At 34.4% G+C, this 24,332-nt stretch overlaps 1 protein-coding gene across 1 annotated transcript in view; it reads left to right on the top strand.

Annotated features, from left to right (window-relative positions):
* Positions 1-24,332, top strand: part of RNGTT (RNA guanylyltransferase and 5'-phosphatase) — a 118,738-nt gene that overhangs the window by 88,398 nt on the left and 6,008 nt on the right. Inside the window, exons 13-14 of the mRNA XM_026726748.2 lie at positions 11,116-11,216; positions 20,889-20,955. Coding sequence (XP_026582533.1) covers positions 11,116-11,216; positions 20,889-20,955 — 168 coding nt within the window. The remainder of the gene's footprint in view (positions 1-11,115; positions 11,217-20,888; positions 20,956-24,332) is intronic.

The following is a 24,332-nucleotide window of genomic DNA, read 5'->3' on the forward strand; positions in this document are numbered from 1 at the left end:
AATGGTTTTAATTATAAATGTCTAAATCTGTAGATAAAATGTGGTCATGTTTCTTCTTTGCTTAGTAGAATAGAGTATCATGAAAAGGATTATGAAACGAGATGTTTAATGAGGCTTGAAGTCTGAGTAATAAATGCTGGTGCATGAGAAATAGACATTTATACTCTGTAATTATAAATACAATATACAATAAAACATGTTGATCTGACAGTTTTTCTTAAAGACTCTGAAGAACTATTTAAATATTGCAAGTATTTCTGCAACCAAGTTATAATTCAAGTGTCTCTCCTTGTGTAGCGAAAATGGTAGTACCCATTCAAAAGAGGAGGGTGATATGAGTGGGGGAAGAGGAAGAGTGAAGGTCAGCCAATCCAGAATTTTGTTGGCAATTCAGATGAAGCATTGCCATTTGTAATTTATCCAAGGCACATGAATTAGATGGGCCAAGGTGGCAAAATGAAGGCTTGAAGTTAATTTTTAATCCAGATATTGAAAACCCATTGGACTATTTACAAAAATTCTAGATTAGTGTAACTGTGTCCAGTTGTCTGATTTTTTTTTGCTAAAGCAAATTTCTATCCTGAAACTACAGAGAAAGTTATGGAAGAAATGATGATTCATTCATTCATCTCAATGCTCCAGTGCATTAACATATTATAATCTTTTGACTAACAAAACCATTAGAAGCAAAAACAATTAAGAAAATAAAAAAAGATTCCCTATACCAAAGTTTATAACATATAAAATTATAGTTTATGAAATTATTGTTGTCTATGGCAATAAACAGTAGCATTGTTTAAATCAGGGGTGTCCAACCTTGGCCACTTTAAGACTTGTGGACTTCAACTCCCAGAATTCCTCAGCCAGCAAAGCTTTGCTGGCTGAGGAATTCTGGGAGTTGAAGTCCACAAGTCTTAAAGTGGCCAAGGTTGGACACCCCTGGTTTAAATTATGACTTTTTCATATCTGAATTCTTATCCCCATCCTAAAATAGATAGAATAGGATAGAAGTTATATGACCTAAGGCTATCTGAAAGACACCTGAAACTTTCAGCAGTTGTTACCTAATTGTAATTTTGTGACAAAAGAAAAAAATTATAGATTGCGTGACTGGAGAGTAAACTTTTTTTCCTCAACTTTTTAACTGTAGCTATTTAGTCCAACTGCTAAATTTCCAAATTCCAATATGATATCCCAGTTATGGAATTTTGTTTCCTCTCTAAGGAAATATTTCAGGGGTATAAAGCTTTAATATGCTTTATCATAGATGGAGATTTATGAGAAATGCATTCCAGAAGTCAGAGAGTTTTGTCATCGCTGGAGGTAAGTGGCTGCCCACTAAATCGGTACTTCTGTAGGCCTACATTTGAAAATAATAATAACATTACAAGCCATTTTTGTTGATCTTCTTATGCCAGATTTTTGGAACCCAGCTTCAGATTTACCCTAATGCGAGAAAACTTGGTGAGAAAGTATTTTTTTCAAGCAAGTTAGCTGTTTGTTCTTGACATGAAATGTGATTTTTAGGATATTTTGTAGGAAATACTGGTGAAGCTTGATGTTTTAGGGTCTAAAAGAAAATGTTTATGTAATACCTGTAGATTTTCACTGTGATTTCTGTTCATTATGGGCTTTTCATGGGTTTTTCCTATGTTTGCACAGGCATTGCTTGAACATTCTAGAATTGAGCTCTCTTTGAGGGGGGAAGTTTCTAGAGAGCACATTCCACATTTTCTGTCAGCTATGTTACAATAATGTCTTTGGGAACGTATTCTTTTTTCCTTCATGAGTTAATGTCTGTATTGAACATTTTGGTATGTTGTACCACACTACTAAAGCTTCGTATTACTCAAGCAAGGACATTAAGATGTATTATCTTGGCCTAGAACTCTGCTGTGGCAAGAGGCTCCTCGGTCTCAGATAGTTCCACTGTCAAATTGTTCTTATGGTTAGGTTTTTTTTTTTTCCCTAACCTTCAGCGAGAATCTATTTTCCTGTATCTGAAGTTCATTATTTTTCTTCTGTTCTGTAAGATGACAAGAACAAGGGTGAGCTTCTTTTCATTGATATCCTTTTGTTTACCTCCATTCAGTCTTTTCAAGGTGAAGCATTCTCAATCTTTTCAATCTGTACAGAGGACTTAATTGCTGATCTTCCAATCATCTTATTTGTCCTTTTCTGAATCTTTATTTTGCTTGTATAGTTGGTATTTGCAGAGAAGAAAATTCTAGCAAAAAATTATCAATTCATCCCTCTAGGAGAGGCAGTTGGGTACTTACCAAGAATATTGTTGATTCCTTACTGTAAGTCTTCCCTTTTTCTTGCCATGTGGTCAGAGCAGAGACATGATTATGGAGATGGAAATAATATAAGAAGCCTTGCTTGGTATGTTTCCCCTATCTTGTTAAATGAATAGCTCAGAGGTCTCCAAACTTGGCAACTTTAAAAGTCCCATATTTATATGCATATAAAAGTCCCATATTTAATTATTTGCTTCTTAAGACAAAGCTAGAAAAATGCTCAAGTCTGAAACATTTAAGAGCAGGGGTGGGATTCAAATTTTTTAACAACTGGTTTGTGGGCGTGGCTTGGTGGGCATGGCTTGATGGTCATGTGACTGTCTGGGTGTGGTCAACTCAATGTCACTCACATCGTGGGGTGCTTCTCCTCACCTCGCCTCTCGTGACTGGGGATGCTGCAAGTATAAGTGTGAAAAACTGTCATGTCACTTTTTTCAGTGCCATTGTAACTTTGAATGGTCACTAAATGAACTGTTGTAAGTCAAAGATTACCTGTACAAAAATACAAAAAGCTTCTTTGCTTGCAAAAAGTTGCCCTAAATACCAATCATTAGATTAAAAAGTACCTGCAAGCCGGAATTACAAATCAGGCAGGATGCTAGAGCATCTTGAGGAATTAAAATAGTTAAAATGCAATGATAACTATCAGCAGCCAACTCTTGCTCATAAAGTGAAAAGTCCTTTAATAGAGAGGTCATTTAAGCTCTCCAGAAAGAACACACAGGAGAAGCAATCCTTAGATCTTTTTACACCACTTAAAGACACCAGCTGGTCTCACTCACCTCACAAGATATCCTAAGGAAATCATCCAGATTTAAGGAAAGAACACATGCCCCCCAGAAAGGTAGTAAAAAAAATCAGTAACAAGCTCGCATCCTGCCTCTTGGAAGTACACCCCAAAAGGACAGTGCCAAATACCACTAAAGCAGTGAAGGAAGACCCCCTCCCCAGATAGAAAAAGAAACCATGAGGCAGGAAAAAATCCAAACACAATACAAATAATTAAATCACAACAGTAGTTGTTGCTTGTTAAACCAACTACCAGAACAAATAGACACAGGAACTAGCCAGATTTCTCAACCCAGTTTCTTTTCAGGAATAGAGATTAATCTTTTTCCTTCCAAACAAAGCTGAATAGGGAAAATTATCCCATCAATAAACACAGGATTAAACTTCACCAAGGACTGAATTAAACTTCACCAAAAACCAGTTTCAGGCCAAAACTCAGAAAGGCTTTGTAAACTCATGTTTGAATGTCAATCTTTCTATCTAGCCAAGAAGCCTTGCTGAATGTCACTCATCTTGGTTCCTTGCTGTTAAAAGCTTCTTTCTGGCAGCTCTGCTTCATTATTCAATTATTTCTTCAAAGTGCTAACTCCAACAGGGGAGTATCTCCTCCCAACAGCAGTGTAAAAAGCTTTAAACAATCCTTCCCCTTTAAGAAAATCAAGCTGTCAGGCTTCCAAGTGAAATGGCTACACATATGTCAATTTCGGGCTCCACACAAGCAAAGTACCAGCAAAGGAGGAAAAAAAAACTCCAGAGAAGCTCCGGAAACAGGAAGTCTAGTCCTGCCAAGAATGTAATAAGAGTTAACAGAGAGGCAGTTTCTGAAAGTAACACCAGAATGTTTCCTTCCTGCCTTCCTTACAGGATTAGGCCAGTAAAGTAGAAAAAAACAAAAGGAGATTTCTTCTAACAACCAGTTCTCCGAACCGCTTAGAAAGTTAACAACCGGTTCTAGCGAATAGGTGCAAACTGGTAGAATCCCACCCCTGTTTAAGAGTTGTTAAATAGTCAGTGTAAACAATACTAAACTAGATGGATAAAAGACTGATTTGACATAAGACAGTTTCTGTGTTCCTTCTAATGTATGGACTAGATTACATGCCAAATAGATACTTAGTTGGCTTGAAAATTGTGCTAAAGTGTTCATCAGTGGTACTTATCATATTGGACAAAGGCTTCAAAGGGCATTGTAATGATTAGTCTTGTGTTTCTGTTGTTATTCATCAATAATTTGGATGAATAGGTAGAGGGGGTTGCATATCAGATCATCAGATAATACAAAATTGGGCTAGATAGCTAAGGCTCCAGAAGACAGAAATAAAATTATCTAAGTAGGTTGGAAAAAATATGATGAAATAGAATAAATTTTAATACAAGCAAGAGCAAGTTCTTCACTTAGGATACATACAAAAAAAAATCTAATGCTTGCATTAGGGTGTAGGATGGAGATACTGTCTTGATAATGGTACTTGCGAAAAAGATCTTGAAATAGTACTTGATTGTAAATTGACTAAGCCAGGAAAAGCTGGGTGTGTTTAGACTTGAGAAAAGATGACTGAGGCAGGATATGATAGCATTCTTCAAATACCTGAAAGGATGGCACATTTTATTTTCTTTTATTCTAGATTGCAGAACATGGAATAATGGATTTAAGTTACAGGCAGATCCCAATTAAATGTTAAAAAATTAGACCCAAGTATCCAATGAGGAACTGAGTACCATTTCTTGGAAGGTGTTCTGGCAGAAGCCAGACATGCTGTAATTTGGGTATCTATTCTGGACAGTGGCTTAGTAGTTAAGATGTTGGGCTTGTTGGCTAGAAGGCCAGCAGCCCAGGTTCAAAACCTGAGCACCATGTGACTGGATGAGCTCCTGTCCTCACCCCACCTCCTGTGAATGTAGCAGTTTGAAAGCAGGCAAATGTGAGTAGATAAATAGATATCACTTCTGTGGGAAGATAACAGTGCTTTGTGACTTCATGCTGGTCACATGACCTCAGAAATGTCTTTGGACAAGCACCACCCCTATAGTTGAGGTGATGAGCACCACCCCCTATAGTTGGCAACGGCTAGAGGAGTAAAATTCACAGGGGTCTCCTTTTTTCAATACTGGGCATAGAGTTTAACTTAATGGCAGATATGGCCCTTTTAAACTCTGCCATTCTGTGATTTTATCCTAGAACATGGGTGTCAAACTCCTATGTTACTGTTGGGGCTCCAGTAGTCACCCCAATTTAAATCATGAGTCTTCAGCCTGATTTTCAAAGCTCAAAGAAGATTTATTAGAAGACATGCCAGTGCTGTCTGGGTGTAGCCAACTCTGAGACACATCATTCATTGTCACCCTTGACCCTGGTTTTCCCCCATCCCCTGGGTGTATCATAATTCATATTCTCCAATGGGACACATCTGTAGCCAAGAGTCATCAAACATACTTTCCAGTTAGAATTTTGCATAGCAAAAATTTCGGTCGCCTGGAAACTTATCTATAAAAACATCCCTGAAATGCAGTTTTGGTTTTGCAGCTGCTACACTACTCCCCCGTCCCTTTCTATTGCCAACTCTAAAAGACCAGATAAATATTTTATGAGTTGACAGTTACGTTGCCATCATGTGACGTTTTGTGATGTTTTTCTCATTTGTGGAGCTGGGGTTGGCGTGATACAGATACAGATAATCAGAGTTGGAAGGGACCTTGCAGGTCATCTAGTCCAATCCCCCACCCTAGCGGGAGACCCTACACCATTTCTGACAAATGGCAGTCCAATCTCTTCTTGAAAGTCTCAAGTGATGGTGCTCCCACAACTTCCGAGGGCAAGCTGTTCCATTGGTTGATTGTTCTCACTGTCAGAAAGTTTCTCCTTGTTTCCAGGTTAAATCTCTCCTTGTTCAATTTCCATCCATTATTCCTTGTCTGGCCTACAGGCGCTTTAGAAAATAGCTTGACCCCATTCGTTGTTTGTTTTAGCCTCCAGTCCCCTAATCATCCTGGTTGCTCTTCTCTGTACTTTTTCTAGAGTCTCAACATCTTTTTTATAATGTGTTGAACAAAACTGGATGCAGTACTCTAGGTGTGGTCTTACTAAGGCTTTATAGAGTGGTATTAGTACCTCCTTTGACCTTGATTGTATCCCTCTGTTCGTACAACTTAGGATTGCATTAGCTTTTTTGGCTGCTGCTGCACACTGCTGGCTCATATTTAGCTGGTTGTCTCTAAGACTCCAGGATCCCTCTCACAGTTACTGCTATTGAGCCTGGTTTCACCCAGTCTATCTGTGTACTTTTGGTTTTTCTTGCCTAAGTGTAGGACTTTACTTTTCTCTATACTGAATTTCATTTTATTAGATATGGCCCAGTGTTCTAGTCTGTCAAGATCCATGGCTCACGGGCTGCCAGTTTCACACCCCTGTTCTAGAACATTTGAAAAATAATGATAGTTTAAATCTATGAAAAAAGTCATGTTATCCAAAAAATCTCTCTCTCTTTCTCTCTCACAAACACACACATATATTTTCCTCTCCTCCCAACTAAGACAACCATGGTAAAAATATGCTAGATCATGGGAAAACACTGGAGCATAAGACAACACATTAGTGATTTCAGGAAGAAAAGGAAATTCTGTTTTTGAATTTATTGATTTCTATATGTTTTGAAGTTGTATCAGACAATGTGAGGGTAAAGCAATGAAGATAAATTTTAACATTGCTAAATTGGCTCAGCTGAAACTGTAATCTTCTGTAATTAGTTTGTTGTATTTTTGTCCCACCTTTCTTTAGAGCTTGTACACAGACCAGCATATATGAAACTAAATTAATTTCTGTTATTAAGAGAGTAATTCAGTTGTCTATGAAGGTCCACCAGAGGATCTGTCATAGCCTTCCTACATACATGGGAGACCCCACCACAGAAGATGAATGAAATCTTTGAAATACAACACTATGTATTACCCGTTAAAAACATAAAAGCATTGTAGGATCAGACTAAACAATCTGTTAATTCTGGATACTAATTCTTACTTTTGTGAACCAGATGCAATCTCCTGTGTGTATTTCCCAGTAACTTTTTGGGATATTTTCTATGACATGAAAAAAAATATTAAGCAATAAATAAAAATATATACTAATGATGAGTGGCCAGTGCTTTGATGTTGCAGTTAGGAAACTACCACTAATTGTCTTCTAACTGCTGGTCTGGAATAAATCTTTTCAGGTACCAGAATCACTAGAGAAATACATCCATTCATAATAGAGATGAAGGCATTTGATACTTATTTATGATTATATGTCAATTCAAATGGGTTTGCATTGATTGTGACCAATTTAATAACTCATTACCTGGACAGAAGTGTTCAGCTACCCATTCCTCTCTCCCATCCTCATATTACATATTTATTAATTGCAAGCAGTTGTTTCCAATAACTGGCAATGAGGGTCAGTGTGGGAAAACTGTGCTTTTGGAAGAAACTGTGGCGTGAAAGATACTTATTTAACAACTGAAATGTCAGCATGAGCTCTTATTAGTCAGATATCTTTGGCAGTTTTGTTTTGTTTCCTTAAAAGCAAATGGTCTGTTAGATTAGCTAGTCTTCAGATTTTATTCTGAAAAAACCTGATGTTCCTTGGAAGATTTTTAGGTCTGTAAAAGAGATAAAAAAAGTTGATACTGAGAAATGCCAAATTTAACTTCTCTGCCTCGAAGTATAAATGTTTTCTCCCCTGCTATAAATAGCATCTTCTTTTTTTAGTCAAAAACTTATATATACTTGATAAACTGGGGAGCTCTATTTAATTTTTATGATTATGCATTTTAGTAGAGTAAACTAACAATGTAATTACTTGCTGTCATATAGTCTATAAAACCTTCCATCATTCATTTAAGCAGGTCATGGGACTGTGGAAGTGCATGTGGCAAAATATTACATAGCATGTGAATTAATTTGGAAAGTTGGTTCATATTCTATAGACTACTGCATTTTAGAAAGCCTGTTCTATGGGAAGGTTGTGTCTGCTGCTCATTTCCATGTTTTCCTGAAAATTGTTCAGTATCGGTTTCCAAATGTTAATAACCTGTTTTCTTTGCAATGGAAAACTAATCCTTAAAAGCAGGGCCATTTGAAAAATTCAGACAACAGAAATACGATGGTATTCTTGAAAATTATTGTGTAATCATGTACATTTAAAATATACTCCTATATTTTACATCATGATTTTGAATATTTATGGCTGTCAGTAAACAGGATGATACTAAACACTCAACCTTTGAAGGCTGAAACTTGGTTAAGACATAAAAGAAAAAAAAAGGTATTTTGCCACATAAATGATTTCTGAGAGTTACCATTTATTATAGTTCAAGGAAGAATTTCACAAGTTTTAGCATAATTGAGGGTAGAGATAAAGCAATGCCAATTTCATCTCATCAAGGCTTCCATTTTTCTTTTTGAAATGCTTAATCCAGTTATTTTTTGAAAGAAACAATGCCTCTTCATCCTGCAACAAATAATAAAAGACTTGTGAAGGAGAATAAATGTGTGAGAAAGTAAAGGGTGGCCGTTTTGTATCTTGCTGTTACCAGAAACTGGAGAAGAACAATAAAAATATAGAAGATGCAGTTTCTGTTTGTTATTCACTGAGTTCATTATGAAACATTTCCTATATGGTTTTGTTTTGTTTTTTTGTACTATAGCTAATAGTAAATAATCCTTCCTTCCTTCCTTTCCTCCCTCCCTCCCTCTGTCCTTCCCTCCCTCCCCTATTGCTTTCTGACCATATTACAATATACCATTAATATATGTATTGGACTAGCTGTTAAATGTAATAATGTGCTGAATTTTAAATTTGATTCCTGATGAATTAGACCAAGCTTAGTCCTTTAACATATATCCATATTATTAGTGCCTGAGATACCTCCCTATATTGTATGCATGAAGTTATTTATTGTCTTTCTGCAAAGTCACTGTGCTACATTGTTAGTGCTTTATATTTAATTGTTGTGATCAATTAAAAACAAATTGGAATGGGGCCTGTGACAGCAAACACTGGCATGCAATGTATTGAATTTGTCTTAGAGGGTATAAAGTATTTTTTTTCTACATAATAAGAACATGGATGTCCATTAAAAATGTATGAAAAATCTGTAGCTATTTTAGCCCTCCTTGCAGGAATATGGTTACTAATCATTGTGATCTTGCTAAGTCAAAGATTGCTTCAATAAGTGTCTAGATAGAAGATTTTCATCTGACATATTTCAGAATGTATAACTACTGCTGTCACATTAACTTACAGTTGAACAACAATAATTATTCAGTTATGAGAATTACATCTAATAAGTCAACTCTTGGAGTCTCTGGTTGAAACTACTCCTTGTAAGGTTTTATTCAATGTTAGCTGATCTGAAGTTTAACCCCAAGAGATTGTGCTTTGAGAGAGAAGCCAATTATGTAGGGGTCTGCCTTACAAAAGATTGGTTGATTGTCCAGAGAAATAATGCATGCAGATAAAATATTTGCCCTCAATCTATACCTTAAAAATTCCACTAGACAATAATATGCTTGCCATAATAGAAATAATCAAACACAGTATAATACAGTATACACTATAGAAGAGCATCATTTGTTTCTTTTGAGACAGCCAGCTCCACTGAATTAAAAGTTTATGCAAAAAAATCTAATTAAAGATCATATCTGCACCTGGGTGGAGTGACAGAACACTAAAGACAAAAGTAAGGAAGAAGCTGTGGGCAACATATCATTGTAAATTTGATGGCAGAACAGAAATAATAGACCAGATTTTTGTGACATCTGTTTGATACATTTATGATCAAGGAATACAGATAACTTCATTTACCTCTGAAATATTATTCTATCTAAGGAGAATTTGCTTGTGATTGGAAGAATGATAAACAGTAGATTTAAAAGAAATGAAATACAGAAGATGTAGATAATACAAAATTTTGGGGCAATAGATATAAGAAATCAAAGATCTATTTATAATATTACAGTTTAAGCATTTATGTATACACATACTTAATGCAATGACCACTCTTATCAGGTATAAGATTGCTTCATGAAAGATAATTCTGTCTAGGGCAGTTAATTAATCATGTTGATTTTTACCAAGTAAACCTGAATTTTAATATTGTGAGAAAGCCTATTCTTTTTTTAAACTATTTTTATCTATTTATTTAATAGTGCAGAAAAAAGGAAATTGAATACAATGAAAACCATATGATTCAAGATATTAAACAGCTTTTTATGCACAGTTGAATCAGTGGCTTAAATCTATTGATTTCAATGACTTTCAATATGCCTAACTGGACATAACAGTATTGATGCCCAACATTATAATGATTATTTGTTTATTTTCCTAAAACCATGTGAAATTTCTTCCAGATCAACATTAGGTTTCTTTTCTTTAATTTGCTACTTTGGGATGTCTGCCACATAGTCTTAAATATACTACTAGTATTCTCATTCATGAATTATCAATCAATATGACACCCAAAAAATCAAAGTCTGATTACTGTCTGGAATTGAAAGTCTGAATTGAATTGAAAAAGGTGGGGAATTTTCTCATTTCACTATATCAATTCCACACGAATTCCCCAATAAATATCCTCAGAAGATTAAAATGAATTACATGAATAATGTATAGTGCATTATACACATGGAAACAAGATTTTTAATACATTCTTTAAGCAAAAATACCCTGCCTTTATTATTTTTGTAAATAACTCAAGCTGATTATCTAATACATCTTCCTCTTCCTATTTTTCTCACAACAATAACCATGTAAGGTGATTTTGGGCCGAGAGAGAGAGTGACTGGTTTCTAGCCAGTGCCACTTAATCACTAACCCACTGAATCTTAAACTTCTTTCGGTTACTAATTGCAATGCTTTCTGTGTTATACATCTTATGAAAAGGATGACACAATATGACTTTATAACTATTTTTCTTCAAATATTTAACAGGTTATTAAATGTTGGCTTGCAAGCAAACAAATCAACTTTCTTTAATTTTTCATTTTTAAGAAATACAAGCCTGGACGGTGTGATGACATTTTGAAATGGAAGCCACCTAGTCTAAATTCAGTGGATTTTCGTCTAAAAATTGCAAGAGTTGTTGGAGAAGGGTATGTATGTCTTGCATGAGGAACTTATTATCAGAAATGAGCTACTGGTAAAAAGAAAAAAAGCTACAGGCAAAATTAATTAGCATAAGAAGAGATTTATCAGACAAGGTAATCATTCTGGGTTCAGAAGCCCAGACTAACACAGGGGGGGAAAAAGATGGCAATTACTTGAGAAGGAAGCTGGAAAGAAATAAAGAGGCTGGACAGAGAGTGACTCTGGGGCAGAAATTCACATGGCATCTCAATTCCCTTCCCTCCCATATATGTACAATTGTTTAAAACATCCTGTAGCTTGGTAGGAAGCAGATGGATCAAATACTATGAAGCCTGTAAAAATTCCAATGGAAAGAGATGAAAAGTAATTAACTCAATTCCAGATAGTGATGTAAAATAACCAAGTATCTTTTCAAACAAGTGCCCAGATCTTTTTTTTTTTGGGGGGGGGGGTTGGGGGGATGCTGTGACAACCAGAACTTGGAGCACTGGCTGTAAGTCCACCTTGTTCAGCATCATTGTAACTTGGAATTGTGGCTAAATTAGTGGTCATAACTTGAAGACTACCTGCATTCTCAAACTTCTTAAAAACACCTAAAATGCAGTATTGATAAATCATCATCCAACAACCTCCCTTGCAATGCTTGAATATAAACCTGTAAACAGTTATTTGTTCTGTTTCCTTTTTTTAGTTTTGAATGTTTTTCTGCCGGACTTGTAGATCTGTTGAAGTTGTCCATACATGCTGTGTAGAGAGTATAGCATTCAATCACTAAATTGCATCCAGTATCAGATTGATTTCCTTACCCCTTTTCAAATATACTCTGGAGAATCCCATTGTATGAACAGCAGTGTATAATTTGTTTAATTACATATATTTTCCTTTGATCGTGGCCAGTCTTACTACTGAAAAATTGAAGGTTAAATTCAGATCTTTTTTATGCTACTTCTGTTTCTTACTGGGTTTTAATTAGCATCATCACTGTGCTCTAAAGATAGCTTTATGAACTTGGAATCAATCAAACTGATAACAAATGATTGTAGCTCAAACTTTCACATTTAGAGTAGTTGTTTCCACAATTTTGAAATTGATATTTCATCAAAGAGAGGTATGCCACCTTTGATATAATTCATGTACTGTATTATAGGTGTATTTTCTCCTTAGAGCTTCAAATGAGACAGTTTGCACTGGCCAACTAACAAAAAAAAATGTATGTTTTAGCAGTTTTCCATTATTTATGCTTTAACAATACTATCCAGGTTCTTCCTGCTTGCTAGGAAAAGTATGAAAGGCTATAGGAAAGTATTCAGTATTTTTAATAGTTGTACTATTCCTGTGTTATAAATGACACCTTGTTGAGGAAACATTGTTATATTATAGAATCATCTTTATAAATGATTTTTTTCAAACAATGAGAGCGGCAGCATTTATGCCAAGGAGATTGTAGCTTGAAAGTAAGCATAAAGAACACATCAGAGGAAGGGGAGTGGAACTACCGAAGACAAAAGAAGCCTTCGTGGCACAATGTCTTTCTAACATTGCAAAAGTTTTTGGGAAGAGGAAGTTGAGATTTTTCAGAACTCTTCATTTGGAATAAGTTTTTTCTATATTGGTTTTAAAATGGAATCATGTCAGAAGACCGAAAAAGGTACAGAGAAATCTGTACCTTTTAATGACAGGAATGTCAAAGGATGGGAAAATGTCAGGAATTTTCTAGACAGACAGGCACAGACACATATGCACAAAGTGTACTCTAAATTACAATGATATAATTATGTTTCATACTCGGGAGTGGTATTCAGCAGGTTCTGACCAGTTCTGGAGAACCAGGACTGGAAATTTTGAGTAGTTCGGAGAACCGGCAAATATCACTTCTGACTGGAGATTTTATAATATCCTTCCCTTGCCACACCCACCAAGCCACATCCACAGAACTGGTAGTAAAAATAATTGAATCCCACCACTGGTTATACTGCTTTTCAAGTAAATAAATAGTGCTTATTCTCTCTAACCCCTCCCACCCTGCCTCCCCCTTTGCTTAATAAATTGTACAAACATTTTCATACAGGCATTTCTTTACAGAGCATTTTAGTATCTTAACTGTCTTATTCCTTTCTCTTTGATTCATGTGTTCCTTAGCACAATCTTGATATGTTTATTCTGCTACACAGCCTTATTGCTTTCATTTCTTGGACTGGCTTTAAGCCTAGAGAAGAGAATGGGAGAAGGGAAGACAACTCTTTTTTGAACTCCTGGGAATTCCAGTACCTTTGTCAAGGTCCTTGCTGACTTCTGCTCTGTCCTTGCAAACCCTGCTATCCTTTTCTCCAGCCAGATTGCCCTGCCAGTTGTCTTTCTGATCCTTTTGCTCTTGCTAGTCCTCAACCACAGATTCCTCCTCTGACTCATGCAGCACAAACACAACCCCCCCATTACCTAACAGTTCTGTCAATTTTATATATTTTTCCCCAAAGGCAGACATCCCTTCTGTCAGTTGTATTAATTAGGCAGGAAGCTTCTAGTGTCTGTGTGACACTTTGCATGGATCTGGCAAATAGGCAAAGACATAACCTTGAGATTAATTTACAACTCTGACCCAAGCAGGACATCTCATCCTGCTACAAGACAATCTGCTCTTCTGTTAACTGAACATTATTACATTATGCTTGATACTGCTTTGCAGTTGGTAGTACTGTATTGCCAATTAAAGAAAGAAACCCAGTAGATTTATATATTTTGTCTGAAGAATATCCTTTATAGAATATATAGATCAAACTATGCTCCGAGACAGTTATTTTTGTTAGCAGTTATTAACTTCAACCACAGATCTTAGAAATAATTGTTGGATTTGCAAAATTTTAGAAAAGACAAGTTGCCCCAACTTATTAAAACATACAAAAACCTTGTTAGTGGCTTAGTCTTGAAAATAAGTCAAATAAATAAGAAAAATAATAAATAACTAGACAGAAAAAAATCTGATATTTAATCTATGAAAATGTCACATTTAAAGTTAAAGCTACAGTATATTAAAAGATAAAATATGGTACTCATGGTAGTCTATTCATCCATGGAAAAGTATTCAATACAATAAATACTTCATTTAATAGATTAATAGAGCATATGAGGTTGGATAGGTTGTTAAATCTGATCCACAGTTTATATAGAGTTCATTAACGCAGTTTATATTAACTACAAATTTTGATAACTATTTTTATTCGTATGTCCATTATGTCAAGTTTCAGTTCAGGAATTTATTCTACCTCTGATGTTCTGCTCACTATTAACACCAGTTCAGACCTTAATACCGCATGATATTCCTATCAGGGTTTCAAGTAATAGATCCATTGCAAGCAAGAACTCCAAGGCAGGTGAATTCCTCAACAAATAGCTTGGAAATACCATATTGGCATGTATCTTGTGAAAAACAACTCTGACAGGCCCCTTGGTTTTCACCTAATTAAAAGTCAAAGTTTTCCCCTCAATCCCAACCAGTCAGTCACATGGCCCAATCACTGCAGCTTCTGCTGGTCTGGTGACATCACTTCTCCTTCCTCCGGCCAGATATGAGAACGTCCTTGGTTCCCACAAGAAAGTATTTTATTTTGACTACACAAGCCCAGCTATCTCTAATCTAATCAGTGTGCCAGCACTGTAGCTCCAAGTTAGCTTCGCCCAGGTCAGCTTCACGGTTGACAGTTCCTTATTTGCAATTAATGAGCTTTGCATACTAAAGTAATTCTAATGAACTGCTATGCACCCATCCAGTCATATGGGATATCCATATAACTGTTATCACACTCGGTAATGTTTTTCTTGTTCTTCTATCTGCCTTTTCCTTCCTTTTAAAAAATAAAATAGAAAAAAGGCAGAAATTGCTATAGTGCTGGGCTGTTGTTTTTTCCTTTGATTTAAAAATGAAGGTTTGATGTATATAATGATTTACTGGAAGATGAAACTATCATAGCTGAATAATCTTTGCAGTGAGAAATATACCATTTCATGACAATGATAAATCTATACGTGGTTCAGTTTTCAAGATAGGACAATGAAGCTCTGTGCCATTTGGGACACTTCCCCATCCTATTGAATCTTTGAGATCAATAAATAAGTTGAATATTAAACATAGAACATCCTTGCCTCCTCTTCATTTTTCTAACCAAGCATTAGCTACAAAGAAATGGGTTATTCTTCATGGCTTTTGTCTTCCTTAATCTATGCATTCTCTGTTTTCTTTTTCACATTACCTCCCATTGTTCTTCTGTCGTAGAGTCTTTTTTTAATTAGAAGCTTCTATTCTGTTTTCCCCCTCTATTACTTTGCTTTGGAATAGTTTTTGACATTATATGTAATTATGTATTGTGCTTACTCCATAATAACTCTTTCCTCTCAGCTATAACATATAAATAAAACCCAGATTCGGTGTTGATTGCTGTGATTTTGCATTTACCACAAAATTATTATTACCTGTGATATTAAGAATTATCTTCATGATTCATGATTAAAAAGAGATGGTTTTGGTTTGTTTTTAAAATATACTTCCTCTGGTAGAATAGATACAATGTGAAAAAAAAATTATTTAGTAATGGATAAATATACTTCTACATACTTTAAACTGTGAAAAAAAAACTAAGTTTCAATATGTTTATTGAATTTTTAACATTTAACTTTTTTATTAGTTTATCACAGCATAAGATACAAAGAAAAAAGGCATGAAAAAGTAAGAAGAGAGGGAGGGAAAAAGAAGGGATATAGTGTAATGGGAAAAAAGAAAGAAAAGGACACCACTATCCAACTCTCTTTAGCACAGTAGAAGGTAACAACATTACAACCACAACACTTGGCATTCAATATGTTTATTGAATTGGAATGCATTACAATATTGAATACCTTGAATGATTTATAGTCGTTCTGCTTGGTGACGGAATGCATAAAGCGTGGAGCAAAGTAAAATTCATATTACTATCTCAGTTACTAAACTAGAAGTAAAACTTAACACTAGAAGAATGTTTCCAGCCTTTCGGTGCAAGTTATGCTTTTACGATGAGACCTGAAGATACAAGGCAATTGCTTTCTACTGTACGACATTTTAAAGAAGAATTCTTTTTAAGCTGTGTAAATGTCCTTAAATAAAGTTAGGTCAATATAAGGCCAATTGAATACTCATTTATCAGGCACCAGCTTTTTGTTTCCATGCATACATTTTAAGAAGTTCAAATATATCATGGACCAGTGGAAGAAAGCATCAGGATAAATTTGCTAATATCATCTCTATTTTGGCAAATATTTGTTAATTAAGAAGTTGACTTAAGTCCTAGTTTTAAGCTTTACTCAAAAAGACAAAAATCAATTTTAGATTACCAAAAATCAGTTTAAATCCCTGTTTACCAAGAATTAAAAGTAACACATTTTAACATGGGAAAGGCAGAACATTTGTAAAAATTCTTATGGATAGTTGCTTGGAAACCAGGGTAGCATTTGATTTAAAATGTTAGTAGGGAAGATTCAAATTTAATGATTTAAATTGTGATTTTAGTTACTGTTCTGGAAGATCCTATTACCATTTCTAGTTAAAAGTGCATTTGTTTGATGACAGAGAGATGTAAATTTCATTTCTAGAAGGTACATTTAACATATAGAGTAATATTGATTATTTTTAGATGAATTGCCATTAAAATTGAATTATATGTTAGTACTCACGCTCCTTTAGAGCTTTACAGCTGGAGCATCAGTTTTCATTATAATGCTTCATTTGGGCAAAGAGATCTTACATTTTGTTGCACTATTTGCATTTTCATGCTTGCTTCTCTTGTTCTCAAGTGCAAGTGGTTGAATTTCATCAAAATATTCCCAGATGGGGTCTGTTTTACATAGTAAGATTGGTTTATTCACTAAATTGTTTTTTATCCCTTGACTAGTTTAATTTACAGCATCTGATAGCTAAAGTGGATTTCTAGGGTAAAGTCATGCTACATTTGATAGATATTGGCTAGATAGATGTTAACTAAATTTGGACTTCTAATATGCAAACCTTGAAGCAATATATTCTACTTTAATGATGTGCTCTGGGATTTGGTTAACATTTAGTGACAGAAATTCTGATCCCAGTTGCCTTCGTAAGTTGAGGACTATCTGTACTATTGTTGCTGATTGTTCATATAAACAATATTAATTTGTAGGCCGGTCAGGTTTATAGATATTTCAAGTCAACTTTGTATGTAGTGTTTACTACAAGAATAATGTGTCTGCTCTGATGGAATTGAACTGGGCATCTCTACCGGCATTTGTTATTGAGTTTTTTGTTTTCTAGTCTATCCTGTTTTTTCATTCCCTTATGTAAGAGTGATGTTTCAAAATAACAAATGAACACTGGATAAAATGGACTGGAGCCCAGGGATACAAAAATAACATCCTGTAGCTAATTAGATTAACAACATGATATCATTTATATGAGCTGCTGGTTGTATATCAACACTGCAATTCTTTAAGATAGCAGTTTAACTTGTTCAAAAGATGAGGATGGAACAGTAGATTTTCCACTTATAAACACAAAGGATAGCATTACAGATTAAAAAGCTACATTTATCACTTTAATTTTACATCCAGTTTTAAGATAGTTTTTCTTTCCTTATATTGATATCTTCCTGCTCAGAAGGTAAGAGATCAGGATAAGAAAAAAAGCAACTACAATATTAATCAGATCAAGTCTTCAAATAACAGAAGTATTGCTTAAAGGGAACAAGAGAAAATATACTTTTAAAATAGTCAGATGATACCACTATTTAATAATAGAGATTGTTGAATAGTTCAGTGCTTGTAGAAATACATTGCTGTCATCCTTCATAGACATATTTCAGCAATCTGCAAAATAATTGCTTTAGTCTGTCAAACTTTTGACAGAATTAAAACAATTTATCTGATTTGTGAATTAAAATCAGTATAAGAATTAAAAACTGCCAGACCAAGAAACATGAAAAAGTACTGTGGAGAAACTGTGAATTGTTCTTATATTTCCTGTACATATTTTGTTGAGGACAAAAGTTTTTTACATGGAGATGAAATGGAGGGGGGAATTGAGACTTCACCAAAATGGAGAAGATTCTAACAATGGCTGTTAGATGAAATAATAATCTCCCTAAAGAATGAGAGAGGATCAATTCTTTGAATAATTTATAAATAGGATGGACAAAGTATTCAACACGCTATAATGAAACTGTCAGGTGAGAGTAAAGGCATGTGGTGCTATTTGTTAAGCTGTTCTTTTAAAAAAAAAAATATTTCCAAGGTTACACAATCAAGAAAAAAAATATAATACAAAACAAAAAAACTGTCCTTTTTCATTTTTATTAATCTTAATAATACTTATATACTAGAATATGACCCGTTAACTCTGATTTAAGTATTAGCTAGCTTATACAGAGTTCTGTGAAAATATACTTATTCCTTTATGGATTTTCTGAATGTTTGCATATCTTTCCCTTAAATATTATCAGTGAAAGTTAATCTGAGTCCTAATGGTACATTAAGGAAATACGATATGAAAGCAAAAAACACTGGAGTTGATGCTTGTTCCATTTATATCATAATCGAAGTTGCCCAAAATATAAAGTTGCAGCATGAAAAAATAACGACCCTCCCATCCAGTTGATTGTTTCTAACTACAGCTGGTTTATATTTCAAACATTGAGAACTTATTTGGGGCAGCTTAGTCCTATATACAATATTTGCTTCTCATCAAAGCAGTGTCCTTCCCATATTGAAGTTAAGGGGATAACATATTCTGCTTTAAGCCTTGATACATTTAAAGGATGGTTTTCTAAAAATTAGTTATAATTCATGTAGACTTTTGTTGTTCAATTAGTTAAAAACAATTTCAATGGATTGTATGGGAGAAAAATATTTGGAGAAAACCTATTTTAGTACCTGTGTAAAATAATATTTAAAACAACCAGAACAAGAGAAAACCAATTAAAATGTTCTTCTATAATCTACAGAAAACTATCTAATAGCAATAGGAATAGCAACTATCATGGACTATTTTATGTTTGTTTTCTTATACTAAATAAATGCTGTTGCTCTTTTCATGGTTGCTTTTTGCATATGACAATGTGATAAAAATGAATTTTAGCCATTTATTCTGAAACTTAAATATTGTAACCTCCAAGAATTCTTCCTGACATCTTTTATTGCTTGATTCTTGCCAGCTGCCATGGAAATGGGGGGAGGGATAATTGGGCTTTGTGGGGGAAGGGTACTGGAGGTCTGAATTGTGCGAACTGTAAAAGGTGGGACGCTTTCCTGCATTCTGTGCAACTGCAGCTACTTATCTTTTCTAGGCCAAGGTCAACCATCTTGGCATACCAGATGTGTGAGATGCCACCTGAAGATGTAACCCACATGACATTATACATACCTCAGATTGGATGTCCAGTTTGAACTGTTGGGGGGAGGAGACTTGGGATATCTTTCAATATGTAATTTCCATGCCTATTTGCCTCAGATCTTGCTTTTCTTTCATTGCTATCACTTCAAATTCAGTAAAAGTACTTTTCTCTTTGAATGAAGTCTAAGGTTTTCTTTCTTGGATTATGAATGGAGGCACAGCTGACAAATATTTTAACTAGTAGCAGAAATAGGATGGGGATACTGTTTTAGCCACAACAAGGATATAGATAAATTAAACCAGGGTGGACAATTAATTTTTCAAGGAGCCACATGAGAAAACTGGGACTGTTGCAGAGTACCAAATCAATAGGGCTGTGAAGGTGCATAAGTATGCACATACAGACATAATTGAAAAAAAAAGCAGTTGCTTTCAAAATAAAAGCCATCCACACAGGCCAGACAAGGAAGCTAAAAGGCTAGATGTCACCTGGGGACCATAAATTGCCCAGGTTTGGATTAAACACATCAACCATATTAATTTTCTATGGACTGCTTAAAGTCTGAATAAAAATTTGAAATTTGAAGATCTGGATAATTTTTGTAGTTTACATAACATGTAATTTATGTGTTACCTGTTTCAATAGCTGCCTTTCTTTGGAGAATTGGTATATTTATGAGATAATATGGGATACTTATGATAGATTCCATATAGGCATGTTTCTAAGTAGGCCTCCGAGGAAAGTCTTTACAAAAGAATTTCAGCCATTGGCCTCACCTTTTCTTAAATTTGAATCTGTGTTGGATTTCTGCATGGCCTTTTCCATAAATCTTTTAGAATCATGTATTGATCATTATCAGTCAGTAAGTGTAATATAATTTGAAAGTCAGATCTCCATCTTTTGGTAAGAGAAAAATTATTCTAATACTAGGATTCCAGCTAAGAAGTGACATATAAATTAGAAAATTGTACTCTTTTGAGAATTTTATATTTATTCCAAACATGTACCCTTTTTGGGGGGTTAAGTACTCATTTTTTGTAGAAATAATGAAGTGAGTTTTGTCCATTCCTTATCAGCTCATGCTTTGATAAGCATAATAATTACTTTTCTGGAGTTTGCCTTCTGATAAGCATGGACTTTGATATATTACTAGATTTTATAGTATTACTTCAGTTCTGGGTATATTAAGTAAAATATACAGTATATATAGGCCAGGATAGATTACTTTACATGTACTTATCAAAACATGCATGGTGGTATTAAGACAGCTTTTAATTAGACATTTTATTTTTTTAGACTTCTACCACGGAACGTCGGATTCCTTTATGTTGGAAGTTTAGAGAGACCTTTTGCAGAAATTAAGGTAATAGCAGTTAACTTTGTAAGTTTTGCCTAGGTAAAGTTATGGGTGTGTGTGTGTGTATGTGTGTGTGTGCCATTACTATTGCTGTAATTATTGTAGAGAGGATAATAATACTGTCATAAAGAGGAAGACAACAGTTGTTTCCACTGTTGTTTCCTAGCATCTTATATTTAAGACATACTGCCTACAATTCTAGGTGTAATAAAGAGTTATCAAGGTTAGTACCATTAATACCCTAATACTCTATTTACTTATCCAGTCCTCTTTCAAAACTGGCTAAATTGCTGTTTATCAGTTGGTCTGATGGCAGCAAATCCCATAGTTTATCTATGCTTTGTATAAGCAATTTAGCTTTTAATGCTTCTGAATGTCAATACATTTTATTTTAAGAAGTGATCCTAAATTTTAAGAGGGAGAAAAACCAGTCTAAATTTACAGATAGTCTATGTTTTCCTCTGAGAAAGATTGAAATATCCCTCTCAAAAAAATTATTTTAGCTGTTTTGTTATATACGTATTCTATTTTAAGGGGTGGTGATCAAATCTCTACAAACATGCTCCAGGGAGATGAGCATAACTAATCAGGTGTTCTTGATGCTCTTTTTTCTCTCTTTCCCACCCAGATTCTCTTAACCATGTTAGGAAAATATTTAATTTTTAAGAATCAGTTTAAATTCTTAAGCACTTACTTTTTTTTAAATAAAGCAACTAGAAGAGTCTATATTTTAGGTGATAACTGGAGTACCAAATCTTATAAGAATATTTTCTTGTTTCCACATGAAACAAGAATCCTGTTGAAATGATAGCAAGATAAACTGACTATGATTAAGTCAAAAACAAAATTATATAATATTTTAAAATATAACACTGGCACGATCATTTAATTTATAGGAAAATGACTGGAATCTTGCCTGAATGAAATTGCTTTCAGATAATTTCATGTTCTGCAGGATTTAACTGATGATTTCCATAATAACATTTGAATCTGAGATAGTTAATAAAAGACATATTTCATAGTTGCCAACCTTGGCTACTGAAAACATACCATAATTAGTCTTTGGACATTATGTTTATTCTTTTGGTATACTGTAGCCAGATGAAAAGATTTAAAACTGAGAGCACATGATTAAATTTATCTCTTCTTATTGTAGAATGTTCCTATGCAGCAAGTATTATACCATAGGGAAAGCAGAACTCCTATCGTGCCAATCTGGGTCTTTGTTAGGAACAGAAACCAGCTCATGCATACTATTACATATAATTATCATAAAATTATGGGCTAGAAATGGAAGAGTCATGCTGTTGCATTTTAGACACCATATTTGTAATAAGCTGTAATAAAATAAGCGTTTTTGAATTGGATATAAGAATAGGCCTTACTTGCAATTACAAATGTGTGTTCAATTGAAATACTTTTGAAGCTCAATTTAACAAAGCAAACATTTTCTGGCAGCTTTAGTATAATTGTTTCCAGGGTTGAAATCTCATTTAATTTTTTTTTGGTGAAAAAAACTTGAATAAAGCTAGCTGCTAGGAAGCGAAGCACAGTTGAAGAAAACTATTTCAATTACCTGGTTTTTCAGTTTTATGTGAAACAGTAAATAACAATAAGTGTTAAAGGATTTCTGTTTATTATTTTTCCATACTTTCCATATGATTTAAATGATTTATTCATATGTAGAAATTGTCATTTTAATGAGACATTTTAATTCTATATGCTATATATAGGACATTTCTCTTAATATATAGGGCAGACCGCAGTTAACATCAAATATATATACAGTGAGAAAATTGAAATCTATACTTGCTTCTTGATAAGCACACCAATTTTATTTGGATTTATAAGTCACTTTCATTGACTTTTAAGTATATATTTAAAATGACAAGCAATGGCTTGGCATTCTTTTTCAGGAACATTACAAATGATAGACGCTAATATTGTGTTAGCAGGAGTTTTACTTTCTGTGTCCCTGCAAATTATTTATAATGTATTTGGCAGGGGAGTGCGGGAAACAGGAGCATTCTCCCTTCCAGTTCCTTAGAAGAAGATGCTTCTGTTAGCACATACATAATCAGTCCCCCTCCACTATTCTCCAGCAGCAGTGAGCTACCAACATTTAGTGGCATGATGCGCTGCTGATTTTAGCATGCAGTTGCAAGATGCCTCCTATATGGTTAAAACATCTTTAAAAGTATAATTACATTTCAGATATTTGGTCCATGCCTTACTAGTAGCATCATCGCATCGCCCTTCTTCTCTGCAGCCATCAGCTACAAAGTAAACAAGTGGAGTCCCAGGCACCAAAAAAAAATGGATTCCCTGCTGTTTTAACAGAAACATGTATTGGATTTCCTCCGTGTTATGCCAACTGGGAGGCTGTGGTTGAAGAGGGGCTTTATGAAGAAACATTATTATCTAAAAGGATTTGAAATGATGAAGGACAGTATCTTTTAAATTAAAGAATAGAACTGAAAGAAGTCATTATCTTATACCTCTGAATTGCTCATTTGCTGTGGCAGTTCAGCTAATCTTACATCGTGATTTGGAGGCCATTTTGCAAAATATATCTGACAGTTATTTTTAAAATATATTTGGACTGTATTATTATATAAACATTTACAGATAAAGATTCCTTGCTTTTTCTTTTTTTTCTTTTTGGTTTTGGAGATTCTTTTTATATATGATTATATAAATAGAAAATGTAGAGTAGAATAGAATATAATTTTTATTGGTCAAATGTGATTAGACAGATAAAGAATTTGTCTCTGGGGCATAAATTCTCAGTGTACATACAAGCAACAAGAGATAAATCATGATCATAATCATAAAATACAATCATCATAAATCAGAGGATATAAACTCAGAGGATATAATAAGATACTACATAAAGGCAATCAACATAAATCATGAGATACAAGCAACAAAGTTATAAGAAGCTAAGGAAATAAGTAATAGGAAAGATGAGAAGGATAATAAGTAATACAGCCCTTCTATGTGGTTTGACATCATAGGGCATAGACAGTGTTGTTGGAATTAGTGATTTAGCATATTGATTGCATGATGAAAAAACCTCTCCTTGTGTCTAGTTTTGGCGTGCAATACTGTATAACATGATCTTGAGGGGAGGAGTTGAAACAGTTTATGTCCAGGATGTGAGGGTCTGTAGATATTTTCACACTCCTCTTTCTGGCTCATGCAGTATACAAGTCCTCAATGGAAAGCAAAGGCCCTAGAAAAATTGACTTATGACTGTTTTTTCACATTTATGGAGGAAAAGGTGATGGCTTCTTCTAATAATGTTATCCCTTGTATCAAGTGGCCCTTGAAGGATAATTAAAAATAAAACAACACACACACACATACAACGTAGTCCATTT

Source organism: Pseudonaja textilis, chromosome 1 (assembly GCF_049901715.1).
Source record: "Pseudonaja textilis isolate UNSWEBS1 chromosome 1, rPseTex1.2, whole genome shotgun sequence".
In the NCBI taxonomy this organism is placed as follows: Eukaryota; Metazoa; Chordata; class Lepidosauria; order Squamata; family Elapidae; genus Pseudonaja; species Pseudonaja textilis.